Raw genomic sequence first — 27,532 nt, 5'->3', positions numbered from 1 at the left:
CCTCCTGAGTAGCTGAGATTACAGGCACACGCCACCACGCCCAGCTAATTTTGTAGTTTTTATAGACAGGGTTTCTCTATGTTGGTCAGGCTGGTCTTGAACTTGAACTCCTGACCTCAGGTGATACACCCACCTCGGCCTCCCAAAGTGCTGGGATTACAGGCGTGAGCCACCGTGCTCGGCCAGGATTCCTACTTTCATTAGCATTTCGCTTCCCACAGTTACTCAGCACTGTGGGGCTCTTTCTGGAGTTTGCTTTCTTTCTCATACCTGTTTTCTGGGAATAAATCAGTAAGAGACATGGTCAAGATGATTATCTTGATCGTATTTTTACCTGTTGAATTTTATCCTGTTTTTATAGGAATAATTTTATAGTCCATGAAGACTGTTGTCTCCTTGGTGTTAATAACACCATCCAGTCTGCAACATGTACACATTTAGTCTGTACATATGTGGATAAATTCCTGAAGTCATCAATAAGGGCTAGAATGAATCATGTGTCTGAGTCTAGATGTATAACCTATTAGGATTTTAAAGATAAACCCTTAGAAGCTTTACATTTTTGCATCCTTAAATGTAATTATATCTTCACAATAGAGTGGCAGAAAAGGAAAAAGCCTGCTTTTTGGGCATATTTTGGATAACTCAGTGAGTTTGTGGTCCTCAGACAATCGAGGTACTTCGATCTACAATCGAGGTACTTCGATCTACAATCGAGGTACTTCGATCTACAATCGAGGTACTTCGATCTACAGTCGAAGTAGATGTCAGACCTCAGCGTGACATTCAGCCATGAGGAGGCAGATTGTTACTTTTGTCCTTTTAGAGTTGGCCACTTCTTTTTCCAGGGCATCTTCTAGACATTTCATGAAGTAAACATTTTGCTTGTAGGCAATGAAATCTCCAGAGCTAAAGGACCGGCTGGAAGAATCTGAGAAGCTAATCCAGGAAATGACTGTGACCTGGGAGGAGAAATTAAGGAAAACGGAGGAGATTGCACAGGTTCGTGTTTCCTGATGATGAAGCGCATGAAACCTCATGGCAGTTTGCACAGTGGGACACATGGTGTTTCTGGTTCCTTTTTGATCTTCAGCTTGGCTGATGGCAAATCTCACACTATCATTAGGAATCTAGATCTGAAAGAATCTATACTTTGCAAAATTAATTTGAAGGATAAACAGGATATAATTCACTTGATTGTTTATGTAAGAAATAATTTTTTAGTATCAGTAATCTTTAAAAAAAATTTAATGAAATAACTCCTTTGTAGCCCCTGGCTCTTAACACCGCATTCTATTAAGTGCTTTGGAGACCTAAGGAACTTCCTGAAATTACAAAATTACTCCATCTAGTGCATGTGGCCAAGAAAAAAAAAATTACTGCTAATAGATATTAGGCCATGAACTTCTTGGTTCCATGTGAAAACCCAGTGAAAGTGAAAGTAAGATGAAATTCCTAAATCTGAGGTGACTGTCTCTCACCATTTTCTAGTGACAGTGATAGTTATGAAATCGTAGGGTGGTGGCTGGGTGTGATGGCTCACACATGTAATCCCAGCATTTTGGAAGGCCAAGACAGGTGGATCACCTGAGGTCAGGAGTTTGAGCCCAGCCTGGCTAACATGTCAAAACCCTGTTTCTACCAAAAACACAAAAATTAGCTAGGCGTGGTGGCACACACCTGTAGTCTCAGCTACTTGGGAGGCTGAGGCACAAGAATTGCTTGAACCCGGGAGGTGGAGATTGGAGTGAACTGAGATCGTGCCACTGCACTCCAGCCTGGGTGACAGAACAAGACTCCATCTAAAAAAAAAAAAAAAACACCTTAGGGTAGGAACATTAGAATTCGTCTAGGAAGATCTAGTTAAGTTTAGCATTGGGAGAAAAAGTCTGTCTACCTAATAATAGATTTACACTGTGGCTTTCCTGTTTCATGATTTTCCAACTGTTTTAGAAATACATATGGTAATGTGGAGCTCAGGACCCCATCTAACAGGCTTTTCATAATCAGACAACTCCAATAGTAGCGATTGAATCAGTCTTTTATTCTTTTACTTCTACTCACTGGCCCTAGTTTGTTCTTTTGTAGCTAAGAGCGTTAAGTGTCCCACCCAAACACAGTAACTGGTGATGGCAGTAACAGCCAGCGTTTATTGGATACACTTATGTATTGAGCCCTATGCTAAGCACTTTTAACTACAGAACTTCATGTAATCCTCTCAGTAGTCTAACAAGATAGGGACTGTTACTACCCAAGTTGTTCATCTATTTAAAGTCATCTCTCTGCCTCTTCCTCTTCCTTTTCTAAGTTAAAATTCCCTGTTGTTTTTAACTGTTCCTTGTATTAGAGAATATATAGAACTTGCTCAATCTGTTTTCACTCAGTAGATTCCATCTTGAAATGTGCTGTCCAGAATCAATCTGTGTATCAGATGTTGTAGGATGATACTGTTGTTACTTAGCATAAAGTGGATGTTATATTAGCACAGACTGGGATTAAAATAGATTTTAAAAACATTTTTATTGCAGACATTTTCAAAGTAGATAAAAATTAGAGAAGAGTATACTAAATCTACAGGTACCCATCACCTGGTTTCATTAAAGATCAGCATATGGCCAGTGTTGTTTTTGTGTCCCTGCATTGGCTTATCTTAAAGCATATCCCTAAAATTATAGAGAAGAGATCAGTGTATAAACTATTTCTCATTACATATCTCCCTGTGTTTTTTATAAATTATAAGTCATTCTAATAATTGTCCCATTTGGAAGCTACTTTGTGTGAGCCATTCTGAGCTGCTCCAACAGTAAACATTTGTTGTCATGAGTCGTTGTGCTGATAGAAAACAGGGCAAGTCTAAGTGAGCCTACATCTTGGGGAGCTTAGTGTTGGCACCTTTTCTTTTCCTCTCTCAGGGGTCCCTTCTGGGGGCACTGCCTGATTTTATTCAACAGCTCCTTCAATGCCTTAACCTTCCAGAGCTCCCAGGCTTTAGTGCTGCTGAATGTTTTTCTTTTCTCTTTGAAAAAACCTGGTCTCTTGATCACTTACTTCTTCCTAATCCAAACTGATATCTTTCAAAATCTATTTCTGACAGTAGAGCTACAAAGTGTTAATAAGTCTTCTGGAAGATGACTTGAGGCATGTCAGTTGACATGGTCCATGGTCAGATAAATTTGGCAATTTCCGGGCAAACTGAATTCAATGAATTTCTTTTTTGAAGGACTTCTCACATCATTCTGGGGGCAGTTGCAAGTTAGCTGGGTTCTCCATGGGTCCTCTAGGCTCTGTAACATCTTCCTGTGGGGTGCAAGCCCTTGGATGGCCCTACCACAGAATTCTCTGCAGCCTCTGCACCCTTTGACCCTTACATCATCCAATACTTCACCATTGTTTAATTGTTATGTATAGTTTAAGTCCCTGTTGAGTTTGTAAGTTCTTAAGAAAAAAGACTGTATCTTTTAGTGTTGTATGCTCAGTAATATTTTTGCATAGAAAGAACTCAAGATGAGTATTTTCTAATTCCAGTGCCATATCTGCTATACCACATTGTCCCTTATTTTTATCTTTTATGTTCCCATTAAAAGATACACACTTAAGTGAAATCAAAACCTTGAGATAGATCAGGGGTTGACAGACAATGCATGTGATCTAAACCTGGTCTGCCACTTGCTTTTGTAAATTTTTTTGTCATATAGCTGTGCTCATTTGTTTATGTATTATGTATGGCTTCGGCAGCAGGAATGAATAAGACAGATACCCCATGGCCCACAAAGACTAAATATTTACTATCCGACATTTTATAGGAAAAGTTAACCAACCCCTGATATCAGAAGCAATATTTGATGATATCAGTAAACTGTATTTTATCATATAGTACTTTGTTATGAGCTGATTCCTAGATGTTACAAACATTTGTAATTTTTTTAGATGATTTAAAACTTTAGTTTTTGGTGGCAAACGGAATAATGAATTGACAGTTTTCCACCATTGTGCCTCTTTCGGCTTTGACAAAAATTTTGTAGCGTTTTTACCATTATAGAATCTCAAATGACAGAAATATGCACAGGGAAGTAGCGTAAAACAGTGATAACTAGGATAACTTAGAGAAAGGTATAGTTAGTTACCTCATCTTATGGACATGAGTCTTTTTCAAGGAGAATCACTTCTTGGAATTGAGTGCAGAAAACTCTGATGGTTAGCATTAAATGACTCAAAACTTCTGAAAGAACCCTGTAGTTCTTTTTGTTAGAACTGGATTTAAAGACTTGATTTGAAGACCCAGGACCAAAATACACATTTCAATTTTGTGGTAGTATACTTCTAGGCAGGATATATTGGCTGAGTTGCAGTGATTGTATAAATTACGATGGCATGCCTAGAAATAGCAAAATTGTGAAACTTTATTTTAATTATGCTGCGAACTTACTTTGTGGCTGTAGTTAAATGACTTAGTTTGTCTTGCCTTTCCCCAGAATCAGAGGTCTTGGGTGATTGACTCATTGCTACTTGCTATTTACCCATAGTCGAAGATACCCTCTCCAGCCCCGACTGTACCCTAACTACAGAGCATCTGGTTGTGAGATCCATGCCCATATCCTTATGATGTACAGATGTTCATATATTGTATAGGTTCAGAGGCAGGCACAAAAAAGGAAAGGCCCGTGTTATGAAAATAACGCTTGAGTGCATATGCAAATTTGTTTGTTTTTGGATAAATTCACCACACTGATGTTTTGAGTGCTCGCCATGTGTCCTTCACTGTGCTAAGTGCTGGGAACACAACAGTATATAAGATAGGATCCATACCCACACAGCACACAGTCCTGTGTGAGAGAAATGGCCCGGTAAACAGTTACGAAGTAGAACACGTCTGCTCCAGATAGAAAAAAGAGGTATAAAATCTTTTCAGCTAACGAGAACACAGAGAACGTTTGTTTTGTTTGTTTGTTTTTTGTTTTTGGGGGGTTTTGAGATAGAGTCTTTCTCTGTCGCCCAGGCTGGAGTACAATGGCATGATCTCGGCTCACCACGACCTCCACCTCCCGGGTTCAAGTGATTCTCCTGCCTCACCTTCCTGAGTAGCTGGGATTACAGGCACCTGCTGCCACAGCTGTCTAATTTTTATATTTTTAGTAGAGATGGGGTTTCACCAGGCTGGTCTTGCATGCCTGACCTCAAGTGATCTGCCTGCCTTGGCCTCCCACAGTGCTGGGATTACAGGCATGAGCCACCACACCCAGCCCAGAGAACATTCTTAGCACTCTCAAGGACCTGGAACTTGTTTCATGCAGTGCTGGGTTTGACAGGAGTGAGAAGACATGAAGCCAGAGGGGAAGCAGGCCAGGTTGAAGGGCCTTGTGATCCTTACTGAGGGAGTTTGGCCTTTATCCTGATGGGGAGGTCACTGAAGATGTCAAGCAGGAGAGTTTATTGATCCTCCTTTGCTTTTAAGAAGGATCCCAGTTGAGGAAAGTGCACACACCTTTGCTTTTATATATACAGAGTTAAATGAGATGAATTCAAGACATTAGATATTTTCAAGAATGAAAACTGAGAATTCACTAGTACAATTAGTTACTATATGTAATAGACTTTATTTTTCAAAATAAAATTAGAATTAACAAAAAAATCATATAGTTTGGAAAGAGAAAAATGCAATAAATCTATAATGCCATAGCCTAAGAGAATGTATTTGAATTACAACACTATTGAATAATTGTAACATTGTAATGTAAACGCTTGGATATCTTACTGCCTCAATAGCTGTGAAATTAATACTTCTCTGATAACATTTACAGGAACGACAGAAACAGCTTGAGAGTCTTGGAATATCTCTTCAGTCTTCGGGAATCAAAGTTGGGGATGATAAATGCTTCCTTGTGAATCTGAATGCTGACCCAGCTCTGAATGAGCTTCTGGTGTACTATTTAAAGGTGAAGTAACGTGCTTTGCTACTAGATTCTTGTTACAAAATAGGACAATATTTCACAGTACTTTAGTAAACTTGGGGAACCATGCTTAGAAAACAGCAAAAAGTTATAGAACCATCTTAGGTTTCTGGACTCAGTTTTCTTTTTTAGTCTTTGATGCCATTCAACCTGACAATATAAAAAAATGATACTCTGATATTATTTCCAACAAGTCAAATACCTTGCCTACCATTATTTAATGTGATTTGTATCAGGGAATTAAGTAGATAACTTTAAAAATGGATGACTTTGAAGACTAAATGATTCATTTAGTAAGTATACGAAAGCTTTTATGGTTTATGTGAAGCACATTCTTTTGTGAGCAGTGTGTTAGCTCACAAGAAAAAAATGTATAAATAAAGTTCTTAGGACCAGTTGGTATGAAATTTATGTTTCCAGTAACTCTTAGGAAAAATTAAAAATTTGGGTTATCAATCTATTAAAAAAAAAGAGAGAGAGTATAGGTTATTTAGAGACTGAGTGAGTCAGAGCACAGAACAGAAAAGAAGACAAATATTGGTATCCACTGAAATCTACAAATCATGGGATATATTAGTAAGATAAGAGACAACTTCAGAATAAGCCTGAACCCTGAGACACCACACAGATTCGAGGAGTGCCCAGAATGGGCTGTGTCAAGCCCAGAGCACAAATTACTTATCATATATGATGGACTACACTGACTCTAACACAGAGTTGATAACTGTTGGCACACAGTTTCTTTCCCCTCACATGTGTGGGTTTAATGAACATGACCAGGAAAGTAAAGCTAACAGGCTGACTATGTGGGAAACAGCTCTAAGAGAATTGTGTGGTTTCATTTCAGAAAAGCCTGGAGAGATCCTGGGTCAGTGACTCTGTGTCATTTTGAGAAGCCCTGTTGTTAATAAGTATCTTATATGATGTATTGTCATGCTGTGAGTTAGGCTGTGTCTTTGATGCATACCTTCATGTGTGCATGTCTCAAGTGTTGTGGTTCAGTGGCGGCAAAGCTGGGGTAGGAGGGAGTGACCTGTCTCTCTAGTCTACGGCCAAGCCCTTTGCCCCCTCTAGTCTAATTCCTTTGTAAATGGAGGGAAGGTCTCTGGCTACTTTGCCAGGTTCCTGTGAGGGTTGGAGATACAGAAGCACTTCGTAAACAGAAGCACTATACAAATAGAAAAGATCCCACATTCCACTTTTTTGTTTGATACCTGTGTGGTTTCTTATACACATATTATCCTTGCCTATTAAAAAATGATATATTATTGGCTGGGCGTGGTGGCTCACACCTGTAATCCCAGCACTTTGGGAGGCTGAGGCGGGCAGATCACTTGAGGTCAGTAGTTCAAGACCAGCCTGGCCAACATGATGAAACTCCGTCTCTACTAAAAATATAAAAATTAGCCGGGGTGGTGGTACATGCCTGTAGTCCCAGCTACTTGAGAGGTTGAGGCAGGCCAATCGCTTGAACCTAAGAGGTGGAGGTTGCAGTGAGCTGAGATCATGCCACTGCATCCCAGCCTGGGCAACAGAGCAAGACTCTGTTTCAAAAAAACAATGTATTATCACATTACTTACTTTGCTTCTGAACAGTGCTGGTAGCATTCTGAGTTAGGATGTCAGCTGGGGATATTCATATGAATGTGACCGGGAAAGTAAAGCTAACGAGCTGACTACGTGGGAAGAGATGCGGTGTTAGAATAGGACCTAAATATTCTGTCCTTTTCTCAGAACCAGACGTTCTTTTTCTTTCCATTGTACTGTAGTTCAAATTGGTACACACGAACACACATATCAAGAAAAAACTCTGATTCATATCTGCTCCTTCACTAAAAACGTAAACAAAGAAGCTGTTTAAAGATGTTTGGAGAGTCATCAAATGTTTCTGGTCATCTTGTGTGGAGGTGTTTGGGTTGTGTTTCAGGCTGTGTGGCCAGCCCTGTTTGGCCGAGTCTGAGGCAGTGTTGATTTCTTGATCGCCCAAGCTAACCCCACAGCAAGCATATCTTCAAGACAAAGCACATTCAAAAGGATGATCTCAGTCCAAGAACAGTTTTATGGTGGAATTTGGAGGCTGAGCATTATTTATTACTTTGCCTTCCAATTCAAAAGTCAATTTAGATGCTGGGCAGATGACTTCACATCTCTGGATGACTTCAGCCACTCCATGTGTAAGTGAAGGCATTGGATTAAAACATCTCCAAAGTTCTTTCTAGTTCCAGCTGTACAGTTCTCTTAGTCTTCTAGAATATAACACCCCCTTTATTTATCCTGGAATTCTTTATAGTAGCATACTTCAGAATCATTATACCCATCTATCAATAAAGAGACTGAGATGCTATCCCTGCTTAACTTTATCTTATTTTGATTACCTGGGCACACAAAAGGAAATGATTGTGCATTTATTTTTATATTTTTTTAATGCCTACATATGCCAGGCCTTTGTTAAGTGCTTGGAATACAAGATGGACAGTAAACCCACAGTCAGTCAGTGTCATGGAAGGAGTTAAAATAGGGCAGGATGACAGTGGCTTTTTCCAATTGTGAGCTCAGGAAGCACCTCTCTGAGGATGTGACTTTAAAAGCTGAGATAGAAATGATAAGAAATGACCCATGTCAGGATCAGGGGAAGAACATTTCAGACAGAGGAAACAGCTAGTAAAGGGCAGTAGGATGGAAATAGGCTCAGTGTGCTCAAAGAACAGATGGGAGGCCGATGTAGCTGGCACATGCTCTGTGAGGGGAAGATGGTGAGCGTGAGGGTCAGAGACAGGCAGGGACAGGTTGTAGAATGCTTTGTAAGCCCGGGTAAGAATTTGGGCTTTATTGGAAGTTCAAAGAGAAGCCACTAGAAGGTTTTATTCTTACTTTTTTTTTTTTTTTTTGAGGCAGGGTCTCGTTCTGTCACCCAGGTGAGAGTGCAGTGGTATGATTATGGCTTATTGCAGCCTCAGTCTCCTGGGCTCAAGTAATCTTCCTGCCTCATTTTTATATTTATTTATTTATTTATTTATTTATTTATTTATTTATTTATTGAGACGGAGTCTTGCTCTTTCGCCCAGGCTGGAGTGCAGTGGCACGATCTCAGCTCACTGCAACCTCCACCTCCCAGGTTCAAGCCACTCTCCTGCCTCAGCCTCCCGAGTAGCTATGATTATAGGCATGTGCCACCACATCTGGCTAATTTTTTTGTATTCTTAGTAGAGACAAGGTTTCACCATGTTGGCCAGGCTGGTCTTGAACTCCTGACTTTGAGTGATCCACCCACCTCAGCCTCCCAAAGTGCTGGGATCACAGGTATGAGCCACCACACCTGGCCACAATTTTTTTTTTTTTTTTTTTTTTTTTTTTTTTTTTTTTTACTAGAGACAAGGTCTCACTGTGTTGCCCGGGCTGGTCTTGATCTCCTAGGTTCAAGCGATTCTCCTGCCTTGGCTTCCCAAATTGCTGGGATTACAGGTGTAAGCTACCATGCCCACTCTTAGAAGGTTTTAAATAGGGGATGGTGTGACCAGCTGTTGTGGCAGGAGTGGAAGGGAGTGGCATGCAATGGAGACACAGTAGGAAGCTCCTGTATCCACAGGCAAGAGATCCTGGAGGCTGAATCTAGGATGTGGTCATGGAGGTGGGGAAAACAAGCTTATTCTTGATAGACCTTGGAGGAAAAATCTGTAAGGTTTTCCCTGATTGACATGGGGTGGGTATGGGCTTGTAAGAGAAAGAAAGAGGACTCAAGAATTATATCTAAGCTTTTCAGTTGACTGACTGGTGGTGGTAGTGCCATCCATTGTTATTGGAGAAGGAAATAGACTTCTGTTGGGTTAGGGGAGATGGGAACAAGAGTTTAGCTTTGGCGCTTGTTCCATTTGATGTATCTTCAGACATCCAAGTTGTGTCAAGTAGGCTGAGTAGGCAGAAAATAATAGTGGCTGAGGCTGGGCACAGTCGCTCACACATGTAATCCCAGTACTTCAGGAGGGTGAAGTGGAAGGATTGCTTGAGCCCAGGAGTTTGAGATCAACCTGAGCAACATAGTGAGACCCTGTCTCTACAAAAAATAAAAAAATAAAAAATTAGTTGATCAAGGTGGTGCCTGCCTGTGATCTCAGCTACTCAGAGGCCGAGACAGGAAGATTGCTTGAGCCCAAGAACGTGAGGTTTAGTGAGCATGGATAGTGTCTCTGCACTCTAGCCTGGGTGACAGAAAAAGACCCTGTCTCAAAAATAAATAAATAAATAAAAAATAAGTGACTAAGACTGCGATAGTGGTTGTGGAGGTGGGGAAAAAAATGGAACTAAAGTATGTAGCTCTAGGGTGGTGATAGAGATGTAGTTTATTTGTAGATGGCATTTAAAACCATGGGAGTAGGTGAGTTAGTCTAGGTCAGGGTCAACCAACTGCTTTTCACAGGCCAAATCTCGCTCCCTTCCTGTTTTTGTTTCAACCATGCCTGGCTTCATTCGCTTTTAAAAAATCTTTTAGGCCAGGCATGGTGACTCACGCCTGTAATCCCAGCACTTTGGGAGGCCAAGACAGGTGGATCACTTGAGGTCAGGAGTTTGAGACCAGCCTGGCCAACATGGTGAAACCCTGTCTGTACTAAAAATACAAAAAAATGAGCTGGGCATGGTGGTGCATGCCTGTAATCCCAGCTACTCGGGAGGCTGAGGCAGGAGAATCGCTTGAACCTGGGAGGCGGAGGTTGCGGTGAGCTGAGATTGCACCATTGCCTTCCAGCATGGGGGATAGAGCAAGACTCTGTCTCAAAAATAAAATAAAAATAAAAAAAATTTTCGCAAAGGTAATAGGACAATATAAGAGGGCTCAGTGTAAATGATTTCAATTGTGTATATGTAAGAATACAGTATTAATCAGTGAATTTCGTTTTTTCTTAGGAACATACATTGATAGGGTCAGCAAATTCCCAAGATATCCAACTGTGCGGCATGGGGATTCTTCCTGAACACTGTATTATAGACATCACGTCAGAAGGCCAGGTTATGCTGACTCCTCAGAAGAACACCAGGTAACATACTTGAATTAGTGTTCATATCACAAGAGTTTTTCAGAGGAAGAAAGTACTCTAGTGGCAACAGTGGCCTTTGTTGCTTTTAAGTTGACCACATTAAGTAATCCAGTTGGTTGGGCGGGCCCCTTACATTTAGCTTTAATGCCTCTCACACCCATTCCTTCCTCTCTGTACCCACTGCCATGGCCTTACGTATTTAGGCCCTCATCAAGTCTTGATCAGAGCCCCTGCCAACACCAGGAGCTGTCCTGGTTCACTCACCACAGCCCTAGAAGGCTTTCCTCTGTTTGTGATAGAAAATCCCTTATAACCCCCCAGTTTATCTCCTCTTCCTCAGCACCTGCCAATCCTTTGACCTGCTAACTCCTGTTGGGTCTGCAGGGTTAAGTGCTGCCATGTTCTCCTGTGGGGAGTCACTGTTTGGTCTGAATGCAGTGCCCTTAAGAGGTATCGGACCATCGTCCTGTTGTGGCAGTGCTTCTTAGTGTCTGCCTGTGGGCTGTGAACTCTTATTACCCCCATTAGACCATGAGCTGCTTGAGGACAAGGGCCTTTCTTTTTTTGATTCTCCATTCCTGGCGCATAATGTGAGACTAGTACACAGGAACTTAATACACCATCGAGGAATGAAGGGGCTCCAAATTTTATGAATGGCATGTTTGTCACTTTGTTTCCTTCAGCTATAGAGCTGTTATCCCCTGTTACAGAGTTGGAAGTATAACAGTCTGTAACTGTTAGAGACAGTGGTTAACTGAATTATGTTGACCTTTCAAATGCTAATTTGTTTCATTTTATGATGTCAAAAAATCATTAATATCACTGATTTTATCCATAAAGTCTTCAAGTATTGAGACTATCAAGCTCTGGGGAAGGATCAAGTGAGAAAACAGGAGCAGAAGCTGGTGTGGCCCTCACAGCTGTGTTGTGCTGTTCTCTAATGAGGCCATAAATAATCACACAGAACCCCAGCCTCAGGCAAGGGTTCTCCAAGACCGGGATGCAATAAGACAGAGCAGGCCACGTCATCGTTGCGTTTAAGTGCAGATGAAAACATGGTCACTGTGCCACGCAAAGAATACCCTTCTCTGAACCAGTATGAGTGACTGCTACTTCTTCACCAGTTGCAGCGTTATTCTGTTCTAGCCTGAACCCATGGATACGATTTTGTGAAATACCCATTCATACGATTACTCCCACTTTCTGACAGTACCCAGCATATGTGGAACCCCTGCATTCTTAAATTCTGTCTGAAGTGATCCACCCAGAGCCAAAATCTTACAACAGTTTCTTTCTCACACCGGCTCCCTGCCTCCCCTCCCCTCTTCCCCTCTGCCCTCTTCTGTGCCTCACTTCCTCCCCTCCCCTTCCCTTCTCCCGATCCCTTCCCTCCTTTCCTTCCCTCTTCTTGACAGGGCCTTATTCTGTCACCCAGGCTGTAGTGCAGTGGTGCAATCATAGCTCACTGCAGCCTCCAAGTTCTGAGCTCAAATGATCCTCCCACCTCGTCCTGCTGAGTAGCTGGGACTACAGGTGCGTGTCACCACACCCACCTAATCTTTTAAAAACTTAGTTTTGTAGATACAGGGTTTTGATATGTTGCCCAGATTGGCCTTAAACTTCTGGGCTCAAATGATCCTCCCTCCTTGACCTCACAAAGTGCTGGATTACAGGCATAAACTACTGTGTCTCGCCAAGATCCAGTTACTTTTAGTGTGTAAAAACCTGCATCATGAATGAAATCTAGATAGGAAATAAAATTTTGCATGTATGCATACACATAAATCACGAATACTATATCACCAGGTAAATGCTCCATAGCTTTACAGCGTTTAAAGAAACTAAAATACTGTAGGTTGGGGTGATTGGCATCTCTTACAGAGGAAGTAGAAACCCAGCTGGGCTTGGATTACAGAGTAAGAGTAGGAGGATGAGAGGAATGGGAACATTTCTCCAGGTTGTAGGACTGATAGAAGCCTGGATTTGGAGGAAGAGTTGATCATGTGTAGTGTACAGCAAATAAGCCTTTTCTTTTTTTTTTTGGCAGGAGTTAAGAGGCCTTCCTTGTGGGAGGAAGAGCCTTTAATGTAAAGTTAAAAAAATTGTACTTGATATCCTGTATCTTAATAAACGAGTCCTTCAGCAGGAGAGGGGCATGATGACACTGGTGTCCCAGGAATATCAGTGTTACCATGCTGTGCATACTCTAATTATTTCCCACCCTTCCAAATTCTTCCCTTAGTGGTATTCTACCCACCACTTCTGTTGAATGCCATTTTCACGATAAGCAGCACAGTGGAACTGGTAAATTTTCCTTATATTGATAGGATGTGATCATTTTCCTTGCTATGGGAAGTTACAGAAGACTTTAATATAGGTCTCATTTCTCATTACTGATATCAGGAGATGTTTGTAGAGTCTGGTTGTTTGGTTATTTTCATTCACGTAGATTGGACATATTTGTTTTTGTTGTATATTGCTACCATCTTTTCATTATTGGCTGTAATGGTTCCCTCTTTACTCCTTAATATACTGTGGAACAAATTTAGAACTTTTAAAAATGGAGGTTATCTATTGATCTCTAATACTTCATACCATAAGCATCTTAAGTAACTACATAGCACTTGGAACTTTGAAAAATGGGGGATAATAATCTATTATACAGGCATACGTTGGAGACTTTGCAGGTTCGGACTTCCACAATGAAGCAAATATCATAGTAAAGCAAGTCACACAAATTTTTGATTCCCCAGTGCATATATAAGTTAGGTTTATACTATAGTCTACTAATTGTGCAATAGCATTATATCTTAATATATATTCCTTAACTTAAAAATACTTTGCGGCTAGGTGCGGTGGCTCACGCCTGTAATCCCAGCACTTTGAGAGGCTGAGGTGGGCGGATTACTTGAGGTCAGGAGTTCATGACTAGCCTGACCAACATGGCAAGACCCTGTCTCTACTAGCCAATAATCCCAGCTACTTGAGAGGTTGAGGCAGGAGCATCGCCTGAACCTGGGAGGCAGAGGTTTCAGTGAACCGAGATTACACCACTACACCCCAGCCTGGGCGACAGAGAGCAAGACTGTGTCTCAAAAAAAGTTTTTTTTAATTAAAACTCTGTTGCTAAAAAATCATTGGAGCCTTCAGCAGGGGGTAGCCTTTCTGCTGCAGGAAGGTCTTGCCTCCATGTTGGTGGCTGCTCACTGATCAAGGTGGTAGTTTTGCTGAAGGTTGGGATGGCTGTGGCAATTTCTTAAAATATGTCAACAGTGAAATTTGCCACATTGATTGACTTTTTCTTTCAAGAACGATTTCTCTGTAGCATGTGTTGCTGTTTGGTAGCATTTTACCCACGGTAGAACTTTTCAAAATTGGAATCAGTTTTCTTCGACCCTGACACTGCTTTATCAGCTAAGTTTCTGGAATATTCTAAACCCTCTGTTGTCATTTCAGCAATGTTCACAGCATCTTCACCAGGAGTAGATTCCATCTCAAGAAACCACTTTCTTTGCTTATTCATAAGAATCAACTTACCCACTAATGTTTTGTCTTGAGGTCACAGCAGTTCAGCCACATCTTCAGTCTCCACTTCTTATTCTAGCTCTCTTGCTATTTCCACCACACCTGCAGTTACTTCCTCCCCTAAAGTCTTGAACCCCCCGAAGGCATCCATGATGATTGGACTCCTTCCAAATTCCTTGTTGATGTTGATATTTTTACTTCCTCCTCTGAATAACAAATGTTCTTAATGGCATCTTAGAATGGCGAATCCTTTCCAGAAGGTTTTTAACTTACTTTGCCAAGATCCATTAGAAGAATCACTGTCTATAGCAGCTATAGCCTTATGAAATGTATTTTTTAAATGATAAGACTTGAAAGTGAAAATTCTTGATCCATGGGCTGCAGAGTGGATGTTGTGTTATCAGGCATGAAAACAACATTCATATCCTTGTACATCTCCATCAGAGCTCTTGGGTGATCAGGTGCATTATCAATGAGCAGTAATATTTTGAAAGGAATCTTCTGAGCATTAGGTCTCAACAGTGGGCTTAAAATATTCAGCAAACTGTGATGTAAACAGACGTACTGTCATCCAGGCTTTGTTCCATTTACAGAGCACAGGCAGAGCTGATTTAGCATAATTCTTAAGGGCCCTAGGATTTTCAGAATGGTCAATAAGCATTGGCATCAACTTAAAAGTCACCAGCTACATTAGCCCCTAAGAGAATCAGCCTGCCATTGAAGCTTTGAAGCCAGGCATTGACTTCTCTTCTCTAGCTAAGAAAGTTCGAGATGACATCTTCTTCCAGTAGAAGTCTGTTTCATCTACATCAAAAATCTCATCAGTGATCTTGCTGCAGCTTCTCCATCAGCACTTGCTGCTTCACCTTGCACTTTTATGTTACAGAGGTGGCTTCTTTCCTTAAACCTCATGAACCGATCTCTGCTAGCTTCCAACTTTTCTTCTGTTGCTTCCTCACTTCTCTCAGTTCATAGAATTAAAGAGAGTTAGGACCTTGCTCTGGGTTAGGGTTTGGTTGAGGGAATATTGTGGCTGGGTTGATTTTCCATCCAGACCACTGAACTTTCTCCATATCAGCAGGAAGACTGTTCAGCCTTATCATTCATGTAGTCGCTGGAGAAGCACCTTTAATTTCCTTCAAGAGCTTTTCATGTGCACTCACAGCTTGGCCAACTGTTGGTACAGGAGGCCTGGCTTTTCGTCCTGTCTTGGTTTTCGATGTGATTCCTCACTGAGCTTAATTATTTCCACCTTTTGAGAGATGTGTGACTCTTTCTTTTACTTAAACAGTTAGAGGTTATTGTAGTTATTAATTAGCCTAATTTCAATATGGTTGTGTCTCGGGGAATAAAGAGACCCGAGGAGAGGGAGAGAGTCAAAACCCATACTACATTTACTAAATTTACCATTTTACATGGGTGCAGTTCACGATGTTCCAAAAACAATTAGAGAGGTGAGGTCAAAGGTCCCTTATCACAGACCTCCATGACAGACGTGAAGTGAGCACGTGCTGTTTGAAAAGTATCTCCTGTAGCCTTGCTTAACATAGAATAGCTACAAACCTTCAGTTTGTAAAAAATGTGATATCTGCAAAGCACAATAAAGCAAAGCGCAGTAAAATGAGATGTGCCTGTGCTTTGTACCATAAACATTTTAGGTGAATCAGCAAAGGAGTAAATGCAAATATTACAATTCACCAAGAACAGGTTGTGTTTGGGGGAATTATTGTTTTCCCTAGTAACTATATCTCTATGTTATTGGGAAATTAAAGCAGAAGACATGATACTGTACTCATCATTCACGTTTGATCTCTTCTCCTTACAGAACATTTGTAAATGGGTCATCTGTCTCCAGTCCAATACAGCTACACCATGGGGACAGGATATTATGGGGAAACAACCATTTCTTCAGGTATGATGTTGTTCATGTCCCTTAAAGAGATTGTTGAAGATTGTGCTCTGAAATAGAAAATACATGTTAAAAAGTAAACCTTTCTCTACAACAATTATGTTATTGTGTGTGTACGTATATATTTGCTGCATGTGTATTATATATGTGTGTGTGTGTTCATTCACTGTATATGGTCTGAACCCTAGGGACATATAAACAATATACTCTGGAAAAATACTGAGTTTACCTACATAGTTTTTCCCTTTTATTTCCCACTGGAAGATGATTCTTTTGCCGTGTGGTGTAAGAATTTATTAATGTTTTTCTGACATGTTTATCTTTTTATTTATTTATTTTTTTACGGAAACTTAGTCGTGGTTTTAGTTTCCTTATCTATAAAATAAGGTTCTTTTAGGAATTCTTTTCAGCTCTAAGTCATGGCGAATTTTACTGTAATGGGTTAGACAGATCATTTATTCCCCTGACAGAACCAGAAATCTAAAGGAACATGGTTGTTAGTGTTGGCTAAGCCTCTCAAAAAAAGTCATGGCTAAAGTCTGGTCACTGTCTTGGCATCTCTCTGTGGCCTGAAGTTGGCCATGCTGCACTGCCGTCAAAGCAGCATTCAGGTACAGGAAGAAAAAGGAGAACCATGGCTGCACTAGCCCTGACTGTCCTGTTCATCCAAAAAAGCAGAGAAGTCTTCCCAGAGTCCCCAGCAATCTTCTCCTTCTGTCTCCTTTGCTAGAATTTGCCTCTTAGCTACAAAGGGGGCTGAGAAAGACTGTGTCTCACCTGGGGCTGTACATGTGGTTTCCCAAACAAAATTGATGTTGTGTTGACAAGGCAGGCAGGCTGGATATTGTAAAAAGTTAACATCCTGGTCTCTTGTTATTGTCACTGGTCGGTGTGCTCCAGATGTCATACTGACTTTTCTGTAGCTAACAGAGATCCTTTGCCATGGGCCAGTGATATTTTGGTTACTGAGAAAAGGGTAGATGGGCACAAAGAGCATGGAGCATTTTTTTCCTTCCTAAATTAAATGACGTGTAAACTGCTTTGTTTTGTGTTCAAAACCCTCATCGTTTGGATTCAGCTGATCTTTCCAGCTTTAGCTCTAGTGTGCTATGCAAATTTTGAATATCCCGTTGTTTTACTCATTTCTCCAGGGAATATGAACATTTCCATTTTCACATCTTTTCCCACACTGTTCCCTCTGTCCTGCTTTCTCCTTATCCGTGAAGACTCAGTTCAAATGATTTCCTCCTGTCGCACCTTCCTTTATCACCCTGCTCTGAAAACGTCCTCAGCTTTCCTTTCACTCTGAGCTTGTCACAGGCGTGTGGCCTAGTGTCATACTTTCTGTTGTAAGTTTTTGCTGGCACATGAGTGTCTTATTTCTACGACAAGATTATCAACTTCCTGAGTACAGTAATTGCCTTGTACTTACATGGTATCCACTTGGCTTCTAACAGATACCAGTACTTAATGAATGACATGAATAAGTGCCTATCTTAACTTCAGAAAATAATACTCTTTTTCCCACCAAGACTCAATTTGCCTAAAAAGAAAAAGAAAGCAGAACGAGAGGATGAGGACCAGGATCACTCCATGAAGAACGAGAATAGTTCTGAGCAGCTGGATGTAGACGGAGACTCCTCCAGCGAGGTGTCCAGTGAAATTAACTTTAATTACGAATACGCACAGATGGAGGTCACCATGAAGGCCCTGGGCAGCAATGGTGAGCAAGTCGGGCGTGCACTTGAGAATTGGTTCCAGTTGGTAGAGGCTGAGGTGGGGAGATCGCTTGAGCCCAGGAGTTCCAGGCTGCAGTGAGCTGAGACTGGGCGCGTGAATAACACTGTTCTTTAGCCTGGGCAACATAGCAAGACATTCTCTCTTTAAAAAAAAAAAAAAATGGTAGAGTGTTAAAAATGTTTATGATTGGGGACTTTCAATGTTAACAAAAAGGAAAATCTTTATGTTGCTATTCTCTGTATTTTGTGTCTTTGGCTTTAATTTATATTTATCAAAATGTTCTGCCTTAATATGCAGTCAGATCACTTTGATCTGATGGATAGAATCTCTCTTGTTTATTTTATTTTAATTTTTTGTGAGAGAGTCTCGCTCTGTCGCCCAGGCTAGGGTGCAGTGGCACGATCTCGGCTCCCTGCAACCTCTGCCTCCCGGGTTCAAGTGATTCGATTCTCCTGCCTCAGCCTCCTGAGTAGCTGGGATGACAGGCGTGCACACCACCATGCCTGGCTCACTTTTGTATTTTCAATAGAGACAAGGTTTCGCCATGTTGGCCAGGCTGGTCTCAAACTCCTGACCTCAGGTGATCCGCCCACCTCGGCCTCCCAAAATGCTGGGATTACAGGTGTGAGCCACTGTGCCTGGTCAAATTTCTCTGCTTTAGAAACTTGCCTGTCATTGGCTTATGATTGTATTTCTGGAGGATTCGCCATGTCTTAGGTTATGTGTAGAACATATAATAGACCTGCTTTTTCTGCAGGGAAGATGGTTGAGGATATGTCTGAGAATATATAACAACATGAGTGATTGAAAGTCAGGAAAGCTAAGTTTATGCCAAATTGTCTTTAAAGTATTAGGTGGTATAGTTAAGATGACAGACAACATTACCATATAGGACAACATTTGAAGTTTATTATGTTGTAACTCTCGATCATGTATCTTTTTTAAAAATGTGTTTAGATCCGATGCAGTCCATATTAAACAGCCTAGAACAACAGCATGAAGAAGAAAAACGATCTGCACTGGAGCGCCAGAGGCTTATGTATGAGCACGAATTGGAGCAGCTCCGGAGACGGCTGTCTCCTGAGAAGCAGAACTGCCGGAGCATGGACAGGTTTTCTTTCCACTCGCCCAGCGCTCAGCAACGCTTAAGACAGTGGGCTGAGGAGAGGTAGGCGGCACAGAGGGGCCTGTTAACTTTATAGCTCAGGCTTGCCACCTCTAACACACCTAGGGAAAGTGTCAAATGGGAACATTGAGATGGTGCTTACAAAAGAATTATGTTAAAAGATAAGTGTTAACAGCCAAGAACCACTTTGCCTTTGTTTTTAAAAGGGGAATTGCCCATTTATATTGCATTATTTAAAACTGTTGGTGTTAGGTGCTGCTCCATTTTCAGTTGGTATGGCTTTTGGATTTGGATATAGAAGTACACTTGATCATTGTATTATGCTTTAGATTCTGAAGCTTGGGTAGATGATTTTTAGAAAAACAGAAAGTTGGTTATCTGGACTGATTAGCTCAGGTAGGTAAAGCATGGTGCTGATGAGATGCAGATTGCAAATTTGATCTCTGTATTGGCTAATTAGCATTGCATTGAAATGCCTTATCCCATGGTTGCAGACTGTACTTCACTAACTTCATACTATTTAAAGTTTGGTCTGCAGGCAGGCAGCTTCCCTTTTACCTGGAGATTGATAGAAATGTAGGATTTCAGGCCTCCACCTCAGACCTGCTGAGACAGAATCTTGAGTTGATGAAGATCCCCTGGTGATCTGCATACACGGGCACTGCTGTTATCTACAGCCGGCTTGCTGTGTGGCTGCTTTCCAGTGCTTATCGTGTAGTTCAGGTTCAAGTGTGTGCATGGGTCAGTGTCAGCAACACAGTCCCTGCGTGCAGACGACCACGGAAAAAGCTCAGTTCACACTTTGGCAATGATGTACTACCACTGTATGATTTTCTGACTAGCTGCTTTGTGTTAATCTCTTCCCTACCTCTGCCGCTTCTTTATTTTTTTTTAGAGAAGCAACGTTGAATAACAGCCTGATGAGGCTGAGGGAACAAATTGTTAAGGCCAATCTATTGGTGAGAGAAGCTAATTACATTGCTGAGGAGCTGGATAAAAGAACAGAATACAAAGTTACCCTACAGATTCCAGCCTCCAGCCTGGATGCCAACAGGAAGGTGAGGTTGCCGTTCCTTGAAAAAAACAAAGATCTCATTGGATAAGATCGCCTGATGTTTCCTGGTGTTATTTAAGCTTCAGATCCCTGTGTATGCCTGCCCCAAGTCCAGATCCTTTGTCCTCCTTGCTTTTGGGTAGAATTGACTTCCTTTTCCATTCTCTACCTTTGAGTGTATGTATATTTTATCTGCTAGGGGAATATACTCTCCATCTCACCTGGCCCTGACAGTTCATTTCAGTCAACTTTCTTCCTTCAAATCTGTTTAAATTCTTTCTTAGAAGTCTTTTCTGATTAATCTTCCCCGAGTGTCTTTTTTTCCTTCCTTATGCTACCACTCTACAACCCCTTCTCCACAAGTTAGGTGTTCATTTTGCTTATGTTATTTTCTACTTGGAATAGCTTGCTCTGTGAAACTGCTCATTAGTTGTGTCATGGTGTCATGTATATATTCAGGATCATACTTTTTTTGGTATAATAAATTTAATAAAATGTAGAAGGAAAGTCCCATCACAATCTTCTATCTTTGCCATTCAGTTGGGTTTTTTTCCTTCATCTTTTTTTTTTTTTTTTTTTTTTGAGGTTCTTTTCTAGCTCTTGATCACATTCATACATAATTTTTGATGGATTAGGTAGAATTTTCTATTCAGATGAATTTTTTGTGGATCCGTGTGTTCTGTTTAGCCTACAGTAGTCAACACAGCAAAACTTTAATCAATCCATCTTGGATATTCTATTTTTCTTTTTTTTGTTTGAGAGGGAGTCTTACTCTGTCACCCAGGCTGGAATGCAGTGGTGTGATCCTGGGTCACTGCAGCATCTGCCTCCTGGGTTCAAGCGATTCTCCTGCCTCAGCCTCCTCAGTATCTGGGATTACAGGTGTGTGCCACCACGCTGGACTGATTTTTGTATTTTTAGTAGAGATGGGGTTTTGCTGTGTTGGCCAGGCTGGTCTCAAACTCCTGACCTCAAGTGATCCACCTGCTTTGGCCTCCCAAAGTGCTGGGATTACAGGCGGATATTATTCTAATTTGATAGCAAGGATTACATCTTTCTTTCCCTATGACATCATAGCATCAAGGTCAGCGTTTTGTACAGGGTTAGATATTTGGCAAATATGATTCTTAGTATTTTGAGAAAGGTATTGTAAATATGATATGATCGTTACTTTACAGATCATTGTTTTTGTATACTCTGTGTGTATTTTGAAAATTTTTACTTAATTAGAACACTAGTGTTTGTAGGGCAAAGTCTGGGTACAGTAGGACTCACCAAAAACCGAAGAGGAAGGCCAGTCACTAGGAGAAGGTTCAGGGCCTACTTTCTCCTTGAAGGCTGAGAAGTACAAGATCCTCTTTGATTTTATAGTGTATAAGTTGAAAAAAGCAGAAACCTGAAAGATTTTTCCCCAGTAAGCATGACCGCAGCCCTTTTCTCCGTAACCTCTTTTGGGCTTTGTTGAAAGGTATGGCTCTGCATTGGGGCAGCCATGTCAACGCCCGGAAGAACTCATGTCGCCTGGCATCTCTCCTTAGTTAGGCTGAATCTGTAGTCTTTGTGGTTTTTTAAAAGTTCTAAAATTTTTTCTACATTAAAAACACATTGCTCAAGTTCTTCTACTCTGAAAAAAATCCACATTGCTCTTATAAGCTGGAAAAACTTCAGAGCATGCTTTTTTTGGGGGGGAGGTGTGATATCTGCATAATAGAACATTACTTTTTTTTAATTTTATTATTATTATTATTATTTTTGAGACGGAGTCTTGCTTTGTTGCCCAGGCTGGAGTGCAGTGGCGCGATCTCGGCTCACTGCAACCTCCTCCTCTTGGGTTCAAGCGATTCTCCTGCCTCAGCCTCCTGAATAGCTGGGACTACAGGCGCCCACCACCATGCCTGGCTAATTTTTGTATTTTTAGTAGAGACGGGGTTTCACCGTATTGGCCAGGCTGGTCTCAAACTCCTGACCTTGTGATCTGCCTGCCTTGGCCTCCCAAAGTGCTGGGATTACAGGCGTGAGCCACTACACCTGGCCGAATGTTACTATTTTAAAGTGAACAACTCAGTGGCATTTGGCACGGTAATAATGTGGTGTGAGCACTGCTTCCATCTAGTTCTGTATGATCTTAATAAGAAACCCAAACAATGCATATTTGGAAACTGGTATCATTAATTGCTTCCACATGGGTGAATCGGGGACTTTTCAGTTTACTCTTTTAAGTGTTTCATGTTTTATACCCCCTGAAGATGCCATCCATTACAATAAAACAAAATTCAGCCTCTGAGAGGGACGTTTCTTCCCCATACACCGCAGCAAACTTTCCCTCTCTCCCCGTTGATAACGTTGTGGTCATATGGTGGCCTGAATAAAATACTTTTATTTCAACTTGCTGTTAAATGTGGTCTTTTGGGTTTTAAACTTAAAATCATTTCCAACTACAGTCAAAATTTAAATGTGGTGGCTCATGCCTATAATCCCTGTGCTTTGGGAGGCTGAAGCAGGGGGATCACTTGAGGCCAGGAGTTCCAAACCAGACTTGGCCATATAGCAAGACCCTGTCTCTATGCAAAACAGACAAAATTAGCTGGGTGTATTGGCATGCACCCGTGGTCCTAACTACTTGGGAGGCTGAGGCAGGAGTATCACTGGAGCCCAGGAGTTCGAGGCTGCAGTGAGCTATGACGTGCCACTGCACTCCAGCCTGGGTAACAGAGTGAGATGCTGTCTCTTTACACACACACACACGTATATATTTATTTATTTTTGAGAGTCTCATACTGTCACCTAGGCTGGAGTGCAGTGGCAAGACTTCAGCTCACTGCAACCTCTGCCTCCTGGGTTTAAGCAATTCTTGTGCTTCAGCCTCCCAAATAGCTGGCATTACAGGCACGTGCCACCACACCCGGCTAATTTTTGTATTTTTAGTAGAGAGGGGTTTCACCATGTTGGCCAGGCTGGTCTTGAACTCCTGACCTCAAGTTATCCACCTGCCTTGGCCTCCCAAAGTGCTGGGATTACAGGCGTGAACCACCATGCCCAGCAACTCCCCCCCAAAAATTTTTAATGTAAGTTTATACTTAAAGTGAAGTTTATAAATAGGTTTTGATTGCACTTGGGTAGGAAGGTATTATGTTATAGCTTGTAAGACTTTTTGGAGGCTTTGTAATCAACAGATTAAAGGATGATTGCCATTTGAGTTTTGGTGTAATGACATTTGACTGGTGGGGGTGGAATTGTCAGCTTTGACTTTCCCGCTGCCTGTGTGTTTCTCACGGTCATTCTTACTCTCTTTGCAGCGAGGCTCTCTTCTTAGTGAGCCTGCAATCCAGGTGAGAAGAAAAGGAAAAGGAAAACAGATTTGGTCTTTGGAAAAACTGGACAACAGGCTGTTGGATATGAGAGACCTTTATCAGGAGTGGAAAGAGTGTGAAGAAGATAACCCAGTAAGTTATATAAGAGAAAATCACTTAATTGGTAATTATGGAAGGAGCCAAGCTGGAATGAGTCTACCCATTTCAGGGGAAAATTGTTCTTTTTCCAAAATTATAATCCTATTTCTGGAGTAAGGTTTATTTTAATCCCCTAAATTGTTTAGCAAATTAACAATTTTAATAATCTCTCTTTCTGGTATCTTCTTTTTTCTTCTCATTTCTGTCTTTTAGATTTCTAGCAGAATTCTCCACTTTCCATTCTGACTTCTGTTGGTGTGCGGGTGTCTGTCTCCTGTGCTCTCTGGGAACCTCTTTAGGACAGAGGCCAGGCCTCATTATTTGTCTCTCCTCCCATTGCTCAACCCGTTTAACCTTGCAGATAATAAACCTACAATATATGTTTTGTAAGTTGAACATCGGTGGTATCTTAATATTTACACTCCAAGGAGCATTTTTGAAGAAGTTTTGATCATAACATAAATGCCATAAATCTATACATTGGTACTCTGTCCTTAACTTGCAGGTTTTCTTACTTAGATCAGCCATGTACTCATATGTATTTAAAATAGAAGTGCATATTACGTATGTCTGAACATATTTTCATTACCGTTAGACCTGTTTCCGCATAGAGTTGTTTACTTCCTTTGCCTTTTGTTTTGTAAAAATGATTTTTCCAGATTGTCATCAATAAAAATGTTTCTTATAGTTAGGTGATGTTTTTGCTTAAAACATGTTTGTCTCTTTGGTACCCCTCTCCTATTTCAACTTAGAAATAAAACAACAGTAATAAATAACGAAAGAGCCACTCCCATAGGGGCTCACCTTTTTTTTTTTTTTTTTTAGATGGAGTCTTGCTCTGTCATCCAGGCTGGAGTGCGGTGGCACGATCTTGGCTCACTGCATCCTCTGCCTCCTGGGTTCAAGTGATTTTCCTGCCTCAGCCTCCCGAGTAGCTGGGATTACAGGCGCCCACCACCACACCTGGCTAATTTTTGTATTTTTATTAGAGACGGGATTTCACCATGTTGGGCAGGCTGGTCTCAAACTCTTGACCTCAGGTGACCCGCCTGCCTTGACCTCCCAAAGTGCTGGGATTATAGGTGTGAGGGCTCACCTTTTATTAGCAGCAGTTTTATCTGATGACTTGCTAGGAATAAGCAGAGCAGATAAGAATTACTGTCTTTCCCAAAAGAAAGGTGAAGTGTAGTTTAGCACACTCTACTTCTTTTTCTGGTCAACATATATTGTTTATTTTGTGGCAAAATTTCCATGTAAAGGAGAATAGCTGATAAAAGTAATGACCTGTTACTGGGATCGCTCTGTCATGGGTGGAGGATGCTCACCTCCATTGTGAATGGGAATGAGGAAGAGTGTGTGTGGGAGTAATACAGTGCTGTGCTTTAGCAAAAACTTTAGAATGTTTTACTCTAAAAAATACAAGAGTTAGGATGATGAAAGTTAAGTTTAATAACCTAGAATGCATCAAAAAGCAGTAGGTTGAATGCATTTATTGTAAATGGTTTTTCTAAAGTTGTGTGTTCTCAATCTCTTTACAGGTAATACGATCGTACTTCAAACGTGCTGATCCATTCTATGATGAGCAGGAAAATCACAGTCTCATTGGGGTGGCCAATGTCTTCCTCGAGTCCCTTTTCTATGATGTGAAGTTACAATACGCTGTTCCCATCATCAACCAGAAAGGAGAGGTTGGTTTTCTCTTCATGCCTTGTTTCCTGTAGAGAATAGTTTAAGAAACAAGAGGGTGGTGATGGGATATTGTTGCTATTTTTTGTCAGTAACGTGTCTTATTAATACCTTGTGTTTCCAAGGACTCTTAGGGCAGAGTAACTGTCAGAGACTAGGCCTCTAAATTCCCATACACCATTAACCTGACAACTTGACTGTAAAAGAGAAGAGAGGTCATCTCAAGGGAGCACGAACCAAATCTGGAGAAATGTTTCTGCCTTCCCTCATTGCTGCAGGTGGCAGGTCGGCTGCATGTGGAGGTGATGCGACTCAGTGGTGATGTTGGGGAGAGGATCGCAGGAGGCGATGAGGTGGCAGAGGTCTCCTTTGAGAAGGAGACCCAGGAGAACAAACTGGTGTGCATGGTAAGTCCCAGCTTCATCCTAGTATTACGTTGATACAAAAGTCATTGCAGTTTTTGCCATTACTTTTAATGGCAAAAATCACAATTACTTTTGCACCAACCTAATAGCTGATTTTGAGAACTGCAGGTCTTTAGATGGTAAGTATTATGTTCCTTTTCAAATTTTGGAAGTAGAGCAGAGCCTCCCCCACTCATGATAATGCAAAATCGCCTCCTCCATTTCCAAACACCCGCTAGTGAGCCAGACCTGCTGGTGGCTGAGAATCCCTGCAGGAACCAGTTCTTATAAAAAGAAGGTGCTGGGGGACAGGAAGTCAGCGAGGGGCGCAGTTGCAATGTACAAGTGAGAAGGAGGTGAGGTGAAGCGAAGAAGGCCTAAACCTGACTCTTAATTCATAGCTCATCCTAGAACCAGTCCTCTTTCCCAGTAAACATCTCTAGAATTGAAGCTGATGTTGAAGGGAGTAAGTTACGTGTCAGCCACAAGGTAGGGGGAAGCTGGAGCTGTTGGAGTTGGGCTGCTTTCTGTAAGACTTCGCGTATATTGAGAGGGCTTCTGGTGTTTCAGTTACTTCACTAGGAAGGGGGAGGAATCTTAATTCACTGAAGGGTTCATTTTTATTATATCGTACTTGATTTCAGAGCAGCTCCTTTGAGTCATGTGATGATCGGAGATGGAGACATAGGGTTGATGGCCCCACAATGGCCCATTTTAAAGGTGATGGACTAGTAAATGCAACTCTCAAATATCACCTTCTACTATTAAAGTAAAATAACATACAAGGGCACTTCTCACTTGGGAAATTTATCCTTATTACTGAAAAAAAGTAGTACATTCTGAGTCATATGGGCTTCCTAAAATGAGGTTAAAATACCATGTTTTTTAATGGAAGATCTCAAATATACATAAATAAAAATAGTGAGAAATGTGTTACCAATCCCCATTCACCTTCGCTCCACAATTACCACCTGTGGTCAGCCTCCTTTCATTCATACACTCAGCCACTTCTGTGCTGCCCCCCTCCCTTAGCACCCCAGGCACACCCCAGCATCATATCTTATCTGTAAATAGTTCAGTGTGTGTCTCCAAAAGATGAGTCCTTAAGCCAATATAACCATAATTGTCAAAATTAGTAATTTGTCAAAAATTAATAATTTCTTAATATTAAAATCGTCAGTTTTCTTAATTGTCTTGGTTGGTATGTCTCTTGGTCTGTTTCAATCTTTAGGCCCTGGTATGCTCGTGCTCTCTCACTCGCTCGCTTTCTCTTTTTGCCTCTCTTACCACACCTGCAATTCATTTATTGTAGAAACTGGGTTGTTGACCTGCAGTTTCCCATAGTCTGGATTCTGCTGATTGGTGTTACTTAGTATGTTAAGATGCATTTGCTGAAAATTGGTAGTTAGGTATACAGGTGTTACCTGGGGGAGGGAGGCAGCCAGGGTGCTTTGTAGGTGGTGGCCTGCGTTCTTCCATCAGGAGCCACATCTTGTCTAGTTGTTTGTCTTTGAGGGATGATCAGCCACTGATGATTCTTAACTAGATGCATCACTTTGTTAGGAGTTACAAAAGAATGGTGCTATAATTCTATTGTCATTTCATTTTTCTCCAGAGAAAATCTTCCTATTACCAACTGTTTTGCTCTACAGAGATAATTT

The 27,532-nt window shown here is 41.2% G+C and overlaps 1 protein-coding gene across 7 annotated transcripts in view; it reads left to right on the top strand.

The window, feature by feature from the left end:
- Positions 1-27,532, top strand: part of KIF13B (kinesin family member 13B) — a 193,805-nt gene that overhangs the window by 96,721 nt on the left and 69,552 nt on the right. For all 7 annotated transcript variants that reach the window (XR_010159235.1, XM_063816266.1, XM_016959285.4 and 4 more), the window contains 10 exons: positions 892-1,002; positions 5,799-5,933; positions 10,848-10,978; positions 16,329-16,415; positions 17,945-18,135; positions 19,110-19,320; positions 20,174-20,336; positions 23,629-23,775; positions 25,320-25,469; positions 25,746-25,874. Coding sequence is in view for 6 of the 7 variants with exons in the window: in XM_063816266.1 (XP_063672336.1) it covers positions 892-1,002; positions 5,799-5,933; positions 10,848-10,978; positions 16,329-16,415; positions 17,945-18,135; positions 19,110-19,320; positions 20,174-20,336; positions 23,629-23,775; positions 25,320-25,469; positions 25,746-25,874 (1,455 nt within the window). In the remaining variant the exon portion in view is untranslated. The remainder of the gene's footprint in view (positions 1-891; positions 1,003-5,798; positions 5,934-10,847; positions 10,979-16,328; positions 16,416-17,944; positions 18,136-19,109; positions 19,321-20,173; positions 20,337-23,628; positions 23,776-25,319; positions 25,470-25,745; positions 25,875-27,532) is intronic.

The sequence above is a fragment of the Pan troglodytes genome, chromosome 7 (genome assembly GCF_028858775.2).
Source record: "Pan troglodytes isolate AG18354 chromosome 7, NHGRI_mPanTro3-v2.0_pri, whole genome shotgun sequence".
NCBI lineage: Eukaryota > Metazoa > Chordata > Mammalia > Primates > Hominidae > Pan > Pan troglodytes.
The sequence above is the reverse complement of the archived record's forward strand: the minus strand, read 5'-3'. Positions and strand labels throughout refer to the sequence as shown.